Genomic DNA, 13,179 nt, shown 5'->3' on the forward strand with positions numbered 1-13,179 from the left:
CAGGACTGCTACAACAACATTTATTTCAAATCTAAAATCCAAATTACACATTTCCGATTAGAGTCCAGGGGCCTTAATAGTAAACGTGTAATTTGTAGTTTGGATTTGAAATGTTGTAACACCAGTCCTGGAACTTCTCTGACATTAGATGTACAGTACACAATTCCACTAATGCAGGTGATTCCACGGAACTCTATTGTGTTGCATTCTATGTTGAAGGAAGCATAGTCAATTTTGCTACGGGTGCTGCAAGGGATTTGAGCTTCAGCACTTCAATGCTCCAAACTGAACCAAACTGACTATATTTATTGGGCCCTGTCAGTCACGGGCCCTTAAAATCGACCCCACTTTTTTGTTTTGAAAATTGCTGTCATTAATGTAGGCTGAATTACAAATGAAAATCAAACTTAAGTGTGAAAAGTGTAAAATTGCACAAATAATGACCACTATGACGACTGCCCTTAATGTTAAAAATAAATCACAAACGTTAAGCGTCAGTATAGTCAAAGAAGAGATAAACTCACCCGGGTCTGGCGCCAAGCACTCACACTTGTAAGCGGTGACGTAGTCCGGCTTGAAATTGGTGTTGATAGGGTAATATTTGAAGGAGCCCACCATCTTCTTGATCGCATCAGAGATGAAGATGAAGGAAATAAGGCTGGAGAAGCCCTCTTCAGTAAAACGTGTCATGTACTTGATAATGTAACTGGCGTCAGTTGCCACCAGGATGAAACACTGCAAGCATGAGTGGATGCCTATCCACAAGCGCAGCTCCATGTAATCAATGTTGTTATTCCTTTAGGGAAGAGAAATTGCGGAAGCGTGTTGAATGAATGAAATGAGTCAAGGGCTCAAAGACCTAAAACCCCTCAAGCACAAATTCACCTCATTACCACTTTACAAAGGAAATCCTAAACACTTCAACGAAAATCACTTTGACAACAGACTCAGCCAACCAACTTTTGTACTCAGCGAGAACACTAACATTAAATTCTTCTCCAATGGGGACAGATTTTCAAGCACTCATTAACTGATCTTTCACTACAGTCGCCACAACCTTATAAACAAATTGGCCCTGCTGAAAAACAGATTGGTAGTTTAACTTGTTCTTTACCATGGTTCACTCCTGCTGTCAGCACTGCCTAATGCCAAAGAAGGCCAACTGCTACATCTTTACAAGAAGAAGGGTCTCACTAGTTCAACATTTATCATAATCACAGCGTCCTTTACAAGAGATGTGGTTGCACAAGTGTGCACACCCCATTATAACACACATTCTAGCTGTGTTCACCACCAACACATCTGGTCATTCATGGAGACGTGTAATAGAAAAGACCCACTTGAGGCAAATTATAACCAAATAGTTTAACTTTGGTTAGGCGGTTGTATATACACACATTTTTAGATTCTAATTATTCGTTGAAGTGTTTTTTTTTAAAGCACAGTACTCTCCATAATCTCCCTCATTCAAATCTTTTGCAGTATCATTAGTTGGTGAAGAGGCTCACTTGCTGAACTCAAACAGGAGCTTTTCAAAGATGAGAATGGGTCCAGTTGAGCTGAGAATGATGAGAGGCTGACCCCCAAGCAGACAGAAAACAGAGCCAGCCAGAGCTGTACCAAGAAAACTTTCCATTACACCCTGTTGAAGATGAGAAGAACATACACAGATAATATTGTAGTGGGAGAAGGATGTGTGAGCTCTAAGTGGAATTTTAAAATCGAGTAAACAGGAATTATGAAATTAAAATAAAATAAAATAAGAGGACGTGTGCATTGATTTACTTGGTAGTTATCTGTGGCATCTCCCAGCAAGCCACCAAAGGTGATGGCATTCGTGATGCAGCCCAGGTAGATGAAGAGCACAGCAGAGATGGACTGAATGTGGAAACCCTCGTAGAAATCACTGGGTATCCAAGGCAATTTGCGCTTTATGTCCCGGTATAATCCACCACAGAAGCTATTGGAAAGACAAGGCACGATAAAGTCGATTGTGAATTGTGCAGTAATTTGATGATATCTGCAATTCATCCTTTCATCATTTCCTTCCTCTTTAAATCTATGCACATTGACATCATAAGGCAAAACTGCAAGAGATGTATTATCGATGCTCTATTCCTCCAATTCACAAAAATATTATACATTTTTAGTCATGATTTTTAAATGTAATTTGACTGACACTGTGAACTACACTACAGCATATATGAATCATTTTTTAAAAAGGAGAAAAAATAATGAACTCATTTTTTTTTTATCTGCAGCTCAACAACTAACAGTTATTTTTCACACATTATTTTGTATTGTACCTATACAAAGATAAATTTGACACTGCGGGCAACCCATAAAACAAAAGGTTTCATGAATTGTTTATTATAGTTATTTTCTTCCCCTAACAATTATGTTTGGGCAATTCACCGTCCAGTGAAGGCCAGTTCCTCTCCCAGTTCATGTTGTACTGGCATTTCCTCATCCGCAACCAGACCTCCTCCTCCACCCGCTGTACCGTTCATCTGTCCCAATTCATTTAAGGAAAACACCGATTTCCTGTGGAAGAATGAGATACATTAATTGAGCCATTAAATTGTGTCACAGTATGACTCCAACTCCAACCTTTTGTCTGCCGAGGGAACTTTCTTGGGTGGCTCAATACGGATTTTGGGATCCCATTCCCCGGGCGGAAGCACAATCACCTCATCCAAAAACTCATCGATGCCTGCAATAAGGTCTTCACGGTCTCTGGCTTTGTAAGCTACATCGCTGAAGAGCTATGACCGGAGGACAGAGTAAAAATTTAGCATTTCACATGCAATGATGATAAGTAGAAACGATATGCTGCAGTTTGACTCATTTTCATCCTCTGTTGTCCATAGCAGAATTGCAACATGCATATCTTAAATTCTGCAAGCCATATTGACATTTCAAACCCAGCTGAGAGTGGGCACTGTAATTGACAACAAAATTGGTCCATTTTTATAGTCTATTCTGTCTTTGTGAATGGTAGCTGGCCACACTACAGGTCTCTGCCAAATGGGATTAATACTCAAAACACAGAACAAACATGACTCTCACAGAGTGGCCTTTAGCCTATTAAATTATCAGTCTGAGGACAAACATATTTTCCGCAGAGCAGTGGCACATTCATTGATTTCTTCCCACCAGGCACCACCACAAGCAACTTAACTTGATCTTGGTATGGGCTTTGTTTTTTTCCAAGGCTTCAAATTAAGACCAGTGGATGGGTTTTAAAAGCCAGCCACACTGAGAGTTAGTTTAATAATTTACTGTACATTTTTTAAGATGAATGCTTCACAGTTAAGGTAGTATGTACACTACTCCCCAACTGGTTAACTAACACTAATATAGACTGAGGGCCTTCAGTGCGCTCTGCAGCCTCTGTAAATTAACAGTAAGGGTATTTACCCAAATTTAATTCCATGTTTCTGTAACGGTTAACCCACCAGTACATTGAGGTTCGGTAATAGCTGAACTTATATTTTTATTGCTAAAATATAGTAAGGGTTATTATCCATTCATTTTTGAGTTCATAGTTTTACAAAAGTACACTTCTTGATGATGATGATGATTGTGGTTATTTACTTGCATTCCTGTGCAAATATCTTTTTTGATTGCTATGCTTGATACATTTCTGATTTCTCAGGGGAGCTGGCTCAAATTTGGGCACTAAAGGTGAATTGAATACCTCATTTCTGTTCAAAATGGTGAGAGCACACCAAAAATAAAATTCCACAGTTGTGTCTGAGACAAAAAGGGTCAGGTGGACAAATATATTTATTAAGCATGCTACATCATGTCAGTATAATAAGAACAAAAAAGAATGGGATCGGCTTCCAAGTCATTCAGGCCTCAATTAAAGTTTTACTTTTTTTTACTTCTATATTCACTTCTCCAATACAGTCCGCTCCGTTTCTGTACCAGCATGCATGGGAATTGGACATTAAGGCCGGCAGTGTAAAATGCAAAGTGGCAATGCTTTGCAGCCAAATTTCTCCCTGCATTGCAATGTTCTAACTACGATTGATAATGAATCACTAAAAATCATTTGGGGGGCTCATTTATCTTTAATGCAGTCCAAATCACACTTTAAACAATTTAAACTAGTATGGATGGATGGATGGATGGATGGATGGATGGATGGATGGATGGATGGATGGATGGATGGATGGATGGATGGATGGATGGATGGATGGATGGATGGATGGATGGATGGATGGATGGATGGACGGACGGATGGATTTATTACCCTTGCCCAACACACTCATAATACAAGCAGGAACAAATCTAAATAAAAAACCCTTATGCTTGATTTACTAGATAATATCTTTTTTATTGCTGTTTGTTTGGTCGTGTCAGTCTGTTTTTCCCCTGCTTTGACATTGACTCTAACAGCCAATATGTAAAATGGCTGACAGCAATTTGCATATAGAATGAATCCCATTTATTGAAGTTGTATCCAAGAAGCCCAAGAACTGGGACAACATAGAACAATCTCCTAATTCTTTACATGCAAAAAAACAGAACTGATGTTCTTTGTCTAATGGCAATTGCTAAAGTTTTTCTGACTAGTGATGACAATTTAGTTTATTCCATGAAACCCTGACTGTTCATGTGATGATAAACAATGTTATGTTAAAACATTTATGTTGTTATTTTGTTTATTCTATTTGCTTTCTTTTGATTCTTCTTTTTGTATATGAAAAACTATTGTTTTAACATATTTATAATTTGAAAATCACTTTTGTGTATTGTTTTTCAGTAATTGTCTATATGATTTCACTATGTTTTATTGTAAATTGCATGGTAATTTTTAAACTGTGTGTGTTAAACGTCATTGTCTCCAACAGCTTCCTTAAATTTGCTATACAATGCCTCATAACTGACTGAATTGTTAAAACTGTATTTGGGAATGACTTGAGAGACGAATTACTGAAATGCAAATACTGTATTTCCGTTCATTCAAAGAAAACAAGAATCACGTCACAGTGTAAGACCAAGAAATATGAGAAATTACACGTGACAGAGCCTTAGGATTATTTTCAGCTGTGGACAATACATCACAGCATTGCATCTCAGCTGGTAATATATATTTCATATTGCGAGCCAGAAACATTTTAAAAATCAAACTACTTACATCATCGACCATCAGTGTTGCTATGGCTCGGCCTATCTCGTTATACGACTTGGCCTTTCCCTGTGGTCCCAAGAGAATGAACAGGAATCTGTGCAATGATGAAACAAACGTGAGGTTTCTGCAGGGAGAGAGATTTGGTCTGTAACAGTGGTGGCCATTTTACCTGGTGGGCACAGGCACCTCTGTCAGACCTCCAAGTGTTGTAGCTTGTGACAAGCGAACAAAGGCAACAAAGGGTTTGTTGAGGAAATCCACTTCTCCCACCAGGACGTTGGAGGCCTCAGCATCTCTGGGGATCTTCTTCATGAATTTGTTTTTCAGCTAAAGAGGGCAAAGTCATGAGGTAAGACAGTATGAATTATAAGTCATAAGAAAAATACAATCAGCCTCATTCACCAACTACTCTCACCAAATTTTCATTTTGAAGTCCAATTCTCCTTAAGTAGCTGTCAAAATGGGTGGTTATTACAAGGCTTTGTTTTTATTTTGCCAAACCGACAAATAAAAACAGAGTTGGGAAAAGCAACAGGTGAATTTAATGTGACACCAGCAAGTGCAACCTACCCGCCTTTCAAAATGGTGTAATTTGAAACAGCATATTTGATTGACACAAATCCCCCAAATATTAGCCCACTGCTTTTTTTTTTTTTTTAAATGTAACAAACGTCATATTGTGCCTGTGTATAAAGTGGTGGCTAAATAATGCAAGTTTCTGCACAGGATCTACATTATATTTGGGAAGCACATTGACCTCATATATTTGGATGCTGTGGCAAACGCTTGGCAGCACAATAACACAGAGAATTGCCAATAACCCACAGCCTGAATGTGTAGCGCCATGTGAGAGCCAAACACGCGGACAATATGATCCATTTTTTACCAGCTCAATATTGACACAGACACACACACACACACACACACACACACACACACACACACACACACACACACACACACACACACACACACACACACACACACACACACACACACACACACACACACAATACAGTAAAGTGTCCTTTATCCACTGCCACATGTGACCAACTATAGGTCTGGAAATGCAATCGCAGCACACATCCCACATTTGTATGTTTATGTTGGCGTTCTGTATGTGTTACGATTACAACTAGCGACAACTTACAATGACAACTTGAAATAACAACTTATAATCATACTCAAGTATTGATGTAGAGAGGAATAATGATGTGTGTATATACAGTGATCCCTCGCTACTTCGCGTTTCATTTATCGCGGCTTCACTACATTGCGGATTTTTTTTCCAAATTAAATAAAAACATTTAAAAGTCAAAATAAAACTTCTAAATTGAAGAAACATGTGTCTAACCATTAGGACAATGTAGTATTGCTCCAAACGTTTGTTTACATTCCTTTAAAAGTCCGTTTTCGCGTGTTAGCGCGATCGCGAATTAGCATCTTTCCGCTAACTCGTCAGCCTGCTCAGTACTTCTTGTTGGTGACCGAGCTTCGCGGATTACATTTATCGCGGGTGGTTTTTGGAACCAATTATCCGCGATAAACGAGGGATTACTGTATTGTTTAATTTTGTCGTTCTTTTCACACATGTTCAAATTATATCATTCATTCATTCATTCATTCATTCATTCATTCATTCATTCATTCATTCATTCATTCATTCATTCATTCATTCATTCATTCATTCATTCGTCACCTAGCACATTCAATCATTCCAACTACATGCATTTATAGTATGTATTGTCATGTCAGTCAACCAGTGTGAAAGGCACTTTTAAACCTAATGCATTTCGCATCTTTGCATTTATATCCAAGCGTGTGTCAGTGGGCTTAAGGCACATTGGGTGTTAGCCCTGGAAATGAGTGTGTTATGTGGGTGCACACTTCCTCTTTCACTGGCTGTCACCTTCAATGACTGATGGCAGTGAAATGTAGAGCTGCCTCTCAACACCCCTATGAAGCATCAATTCAACATATCCGTGAGATATTAGATGGTAATCTCAACAATAATTCAAAGCGGCAAAGTGGAAAATGAATGCTACGGCAATATGCTTCCAGGCAGAAAATAGATATTACAGCATTGTAAAGGAGTTGTAGGAAAATGAATGCTACCATCAGTCATTCATTATGGTTGATGAAAAGCTACAAATGTTTTGTAGGGCTGCCAAGATAAGTCGATGAATCATGATGACGTCGACAATCAAAAGCACAGACATCTAATTTTAATAGTTAACGAGTCGTTTATTTAAGCAGTTATTTATGTGCCGTTGAATTGAAGTTGTAGATGAGACAAATTAGTAAACAAGCAGACAAATTATGCATACCAGAAAAGCAAAACAAAATGTTTTGAATCAAGGTTGAATAAAAGTTAAGCAACCAATATAAGGCTTTTTTTATTCATATGAGGTTTCAGTATTTGCATTAACTCAGCATAGAGAATAGTTTTTGGTTCCATGTAAAATGCAGTAAACATTTACAGCCACAGTGAATGTTCAATATCGGTTGAAATTCAATATCAGTTTCTCCATTTATCTGAAATATTGGTACAAGCTCGGGAGTTTAATACACGTTTGTACTGTTAGTTGTCTTTATGATTAATTTACACATGCCGTAAAGAATCCAAACTGTAAGCAACTGGCGGTCATATAAGAGTAGCTACTTGCTGGTGCGATATGCTAGGATTGAAATATGATCCGATTATCACAACTATTGTTGGTGATTACCCGACTAGCAAAATAATCATTTGTGGCAGCCCTAAATCCCAATAAGCAATACAAGAAAGAAAGAAGGGTGAAAGAAGTACAAACTAAAGCAAGAATGCAGACGGATTTAAAGAGGAAATGAAGATGCCATTGCCAAGAATGAAGATTGGAAAAAAATTGGTCCAGATGACAGTGATGCTCTTGACTAGATTTTTTTTTAAATAAAAACATTCGGAGGGGTGGAGGAAATGTCTATTGGTACTGATATTGAAGGGCAAGGATGATGTGCATTCCTGGAACAATTGCGGAGGGATGGCTGTCACACAAATCATATTTGGAAAAGAGTGGTGGGAGCCAGGCTAAGAAACAATAATTGCAATTTGTTTTGAGTGCAAAGAGGAATGTGGATAGAATAGGAAGAATAATCAGCACAACACAGAGTGCAGCACAGAGGTGAAAATAAAAAGGACGGGGAGTTCACAAGGAGTAGAAAGCAGGAAAGCTGCAGGAGTGTCTTGTGAATCAGCACTGATGTTTTGCTCTGAAAAAACGACTAGAGAAAGAACAAGGCTGGAAGAGATGAAAATGCTGGCATTCGCTCATGGAAAGACATGATTAAAAATAAACACATTAGAGGGACATTACAGGGCTGGGGTTTTGGAGACCAAATCTGAGAAGCCAGATTAAGGTGTGATGAAGAGGAACATTAAAATTGAACCACCAGGCAGAAGACCAAAGGTGAGATTTACGAATGTGATGAGAGATCGTATGATGGTAGGAGAGAAATAAAAAGGTGCAGATAATTGAGAGGAGAGATCAAAAGGCATAATTTGATGTGGTGACCCAACCTGATGGGAGGAGCCAAACTAGAAGAAAAAGTCGAACAACCAAAAACATAGGCCATTTCGTCATGTGTCACACGTGTTACAGTCTGTCTGTACCACAAGTTAAACATTTCAACTATGTTCATTTAAACTTGTTAATAACGTTATGGTTGCATGTTTTATTGTTGTTAAATTTTAATTAGTCATTAAAGTAAAGAGCTTTGTCATTTTCAATTTTGGAATTTGTGTACCAGGTTGTCTGTGCCCCTCCAAATGTTTCCATCTTAAACCATTTGCGGTGACCTGAGTTTTTAGATTAGACACATAACTGTGTTGAAGACTTACCTGGTCTGTGCTTGGAGTATCTGCAATGTCGTTCATACTCCGACTCTGAGCGTGACCTGCTGGGTGACAACAACAACTTCAATGAAACCTTAATCATCAGCTGCTGTAAATGTTTGGAATAAATTCCCTTTTAAATATAAAAGAACGATGAGGGGACCATCTCCTGTTTGGGGATCACTTTAAACAAAAAGTTGTGAACGACAGACTGTAACATGCACGTATCCATCATTCCGTCCGTCCGTCCATCCGTTCTTCCGTCCGTTCTTCCGTCCGTCCGTCCGTCCCTCCCTCCCTCCATCCATCCATCCATCCATCCATCCATCCATCCATCCATCCATCCATCCATCCATCCATCCATCCATCCATCCATCCATCCATCCATCCATCCATCCATCCATCCATCCATCCATCCATCCATCCATCCATCCATCCATCCATCCATCCATCCATCCATCCATCCATCCATCCATCCATCCAAGCCATATGTCAGATGCATAGATAAACCTAACAACAGCCACATTAAGACTCACAGGATAGCAACACATACTATACAAACACAGCTTCCAACATACTCACAAACGTAGTATGTTCTATTGCATGATGTCTGACTTTTATAGCAGCTCAGTAGGGGTGCTTCTCTGTCCCTTCTTCTTGCTCTTAGTTAATTACACTGCATCTACGCCCACTAAGTTCAACGCTCCCCAGCATGTTACAGCACAATATGGCAACTGAAACTGAAAGAGTTAAACTGTAAATCCAGTGTGGGCAGTGTGCTATGTAAAGTGCCAGCTCCCGTTATGATATTAAATTGAATTAAATTTGGTCTTGCTTCTACACTGTAACCTCCACTCCCAAAAAACATTTTATAAATGACCTATGATATTATGTGGATGCGAAAGATGAAGCACAATAGTTTGGTGTCATATTTTGAAAACTGTAGCAGACCATTAAGAAACAAGTGGACACTCACGCAGGCGGCCATAGTTGCTAGACTGCTGCTTGATTCGGAGGTCCTCTGTGGATCGATTGTAGTTGGCCACCGGCACTGGGCCAGGTGCTCCTCTGGGCCCCACTGGGCGAGCTGACAGGCAAGAGACACGGACAGAAAGAAGAGGTCACATTTGATGCTCTATGGCAAGTCCCAACACCTTGCACACTGGATACCAAGCGGAAAATTGATAACTACCAAGTCATCACACATTAATAGATATTAATATATTCATTATGGAAACATCTTCATTCACAAATTGAAAGGTATTAGAATAACAATCAGGTGTGACATTATTCAAGTCACATAATCACTCAGAGGAATGAGAAAAATATGCCACAGCTTGCATTTAATGACACTAACATTTGGGCTGTAACTGCAATACTCACAGGTGGAGGAACTAGACTTCCCAATGTCAGCTAGAGAGCGATGGATTGGCTTCTTGGTCTGGTGTCGATGTTTCCTCAGCAGAACAAATGTGATCTTCTCTCGCAGCTCAGGCATGATCATGCCTTCTTCTATCTGTCTTTCAATGATGTCATCTGTATAAAAAAAAAAGACATAGTCAAACATTTAGAGTTATGAAAGGATTTGCTCATACAAATACAGGTGTCAACTTTGTGTACTCACACAGAAAACTGGGGATGCTCAACTACTAACAAGCAGATAACAATCCTCACATAAATGTGATATAAGAGTGGAAATGAACCCGTGACAGCACATTTAAGGTCACTTAAATTTAATTATCTAAACTTAGTTGATGTAGCGCCTTGTGTTATTGTCAGAGTTAGACTTAGAGGCTGGTCAATAAATTGGGGGGTGACCTTCTCGATACAGCCCAAAAAGAAACTTGGCAACCAACCTGTATATGCATTAAATTCTTTTTCAGGATAGATTAATGAATAACTGAATTAAATGTTGGTCTACTGAGATCAGAGGTCATAAAGGTCAAAATTGCAAAAAAATGTCCTCTTGAGAAACCACTACTGAATAAAGACTATTTTGACTTTTGAGTTCCGACCCAGAAGCCCAGAACCCAACAAAATTTCTTCTTCTTGATGGAATGAACATGGACTATACCCCATTGATGTCTATGTAGTACAGAGAAAATAAATTGATTAATTGACAATAAATTGATTGTCAATATAATCGCCTTGTATTTCAATAATCGAGGGATCGTATAGAGCCACTTTTTTTTTTTTTACTGGATATTGTCCAAATCTTTTGATTTCAGGCGCTCAAATATGTAATAATTATCTAATTTCTCTGGTCCTTCATGAAATCAGACTGATTTATCTTTTGTGTTTCATCAAAATCAGATATTTGCAAACATTTGCTTTTTTTTGGAAAACAATGACTCTTGGTCGTTGTGTGATATCGATTACATATTGTTTAGTTGTTTTTTGAATCACTAAATGATACCAAATAAACAAAAATAATTGCTTAGTAAACAGTAATCGAGATTTTTTTTTAAAAAAATATATAATATATAAATAATAGTAAAATATTCACTAGTGACAGCCCTCCTGTGTCCTTTGACATTGACAATTTGGTGACAGAAAATCTAAAATGTCATCATTATGATCGTTTTTAAATCACTGGGGATGTCAGACGTAGTGTATGAACGATGGTGGGAATGGTTACATGAGTTCCGCTGACAAAGTGTGGTTGGGTGGCTGTCTCATTCCATCACTAACATTGTGCAGTGTGAGGCAGCTCTAAAGAGGAGTGGATGCATTAAAACACAGACCACTCTGCACAAGCACTGTATGTAGAAAGATTATGAAAAATACGAGACATGGAACCTTTTGTCTTACGCAAAACAGTCACCAAAGAAAATAATTACTCCCACTAAACATGTAGCTACGCAATTATATTATAATGAGGGGAAAGGGGATCTTGAGGAAAATACATTTAATATACTAATTACACAAATCAGGTAAATAATGTCTCATATGTAAGCATAACTATTGTTATACACGTTATTTTAATGAAAAGAAACAAATTAAATGTCGTGATTAATGCTCCATTTGCCTGAAAGACATGAATTCATTTATTCAACATTTTTTCTAATTCTGTTCTAATAACCTAGCCAGGACATGCTATATTGAATTAATAGGCCTGACTCCAAGCCAAATGAGTTATTGCTATTGGCATACAAATTCTTCTTCAGAGTCATTTGTAAGTGGTTCATGTGGAAATTGTGGTTTGTGAAGCTGAAATTATAAATGCCGATCCATGTTATATTGAGCTGCTAATTGGTATATTGCTGACTACATACAACTGTCTGCAGCTTCTATTTGAGTTTGTGTGAGTTGGATTGGGCTAGTCAGCATACCATACTTTAAATCAGGATTGTCATATCGTCTATGTCTTAATAAAATGCTTTCATTGCTTTGATGGTGTGTAGTGCAGCAGAGCAGAATCAATTGGTTCTCAGCAGCATCTTTACCTGAGTTGTTGTACAAACAATAAATAAACACCCCTGAGTCCAAGAAAGCTTTATGGCATTGCCTGCACCACTTTACTTGACTGCCTTTGTCCTCACCTTGCCTTGTTAATAAACGCCATACAAGTGAAACGCGTAAACCATGACTGCATATGCCAAACAAATGACTAATATACAATTCCTGATGCCATGCTATTATGAAAAGCTCACCAACTATTTGGGGCAAAGAATATCCATCCAGGTCCAAAAGAATGGTTCCTGTCTGAAGACACGTCCTGAGCTCAAACAGACTGTGCAAGGACAGCGTGGACACGTGCGGTTTGCTCCACCTCTCGCCTCCTTCCTCTACTTTCTCCTCAAACTTCACCCATCTGAAAGGAGACGGCAAACACAGAGAAGGTAAGCTGGTGATGCTGACAGAAGGCTTTTGGACATGGCACTCGGTGAATGTGAAATATATGTAGTTTTCAAATACTCAGCTGAGTTCGGAGGAAACGGCCTCGTGAGTGAAGAACTTTCCAGAGCTAAGGAGGTGTAAAAATCTTCAGTTTATCGTAACTAAGCAGTTTATTTCCCTCTAGTATTATTGGACTCAACTTGACAGTATGAAAAAAGAAGCTCCGCAATGAGGCATCAATTTTCCCAGATTACATGTCTTCATTCATAATCATCAAAAGCATTACTAAAGCATTTATTCTAATTGTTTATTTTGATTTGCCACTTTC

General features: G+C 38.5%; 1 protein-coding gene across 2 annotated transcripts in view; it reads right to left on the reverse strand.

The window, feature by feature from the left end:
- Positions 1-13,179, reverse strand: part of slc4a5a (solute carrier family 4 member 5a) — a 36,231-nt gene that overhangs the window by 10,824 nt on the left and 12,228 nt on the right. For both annotated transcript variants that reach the window (XM_049763543.2, XM_049763542.2), the window contains exons 5-15: positions 12,665-12,825; positions 10,395-10,547; positions 9,988-10,098; positions 9,018-9,073; positions 5,313-5,470; positions 5,150-5,237; positions 2,611-2,765; positions 2,416-2,544; positions 1,786-1,960; positions 1,509-1,642; positions 525-796 (exon numbers count right to left, since the gene is read on the reverse strand). In XM_049763543.2, the coding sequence (XP_049619500.1) occupies positions 525-796; positions 1,509-1,642; positions 1,786-1,960; positions 2,416-2,544; positions 2,611-2,765; positions 5,150-5,237; positions 5,313-5,470; positions 9,018-9,073; positions 9,988-10,098; positions 10,395-10,547; positions 12,665-12,825 (1,592 nt within the window). The remainder of the gene's footprint in view (positions 1-524; positions 797-1,508; positions 1,643-1,785; positions 1,961-2,415; positions 2,545-2,610; positions 2,766-5,149; positions 5,238-5,312; positions 5,471-9,017; positions 9,074-9,987; positions 10,099-10,394; positions 10,548-12,664; positions 12,826-13,179) is intronic.

The sequence above is a fragment of the Syngnathus scovelli genome, chromosome 3 (assembly GCF_024217435.2).
Source record: "Syngnathus scovelli strain Florida chromosome 3, RoL_Ssco_1.2, whole genome shotgun sequence".
In the NCBI taxonomy this organism is placed as follows: domain Eukaryota; kingdom Metazoa; phylum Chordata; class Actinopteri; order Syngnathiformes; family Syngnathidae; genus Syngnathus; species Syngnathus scovelli.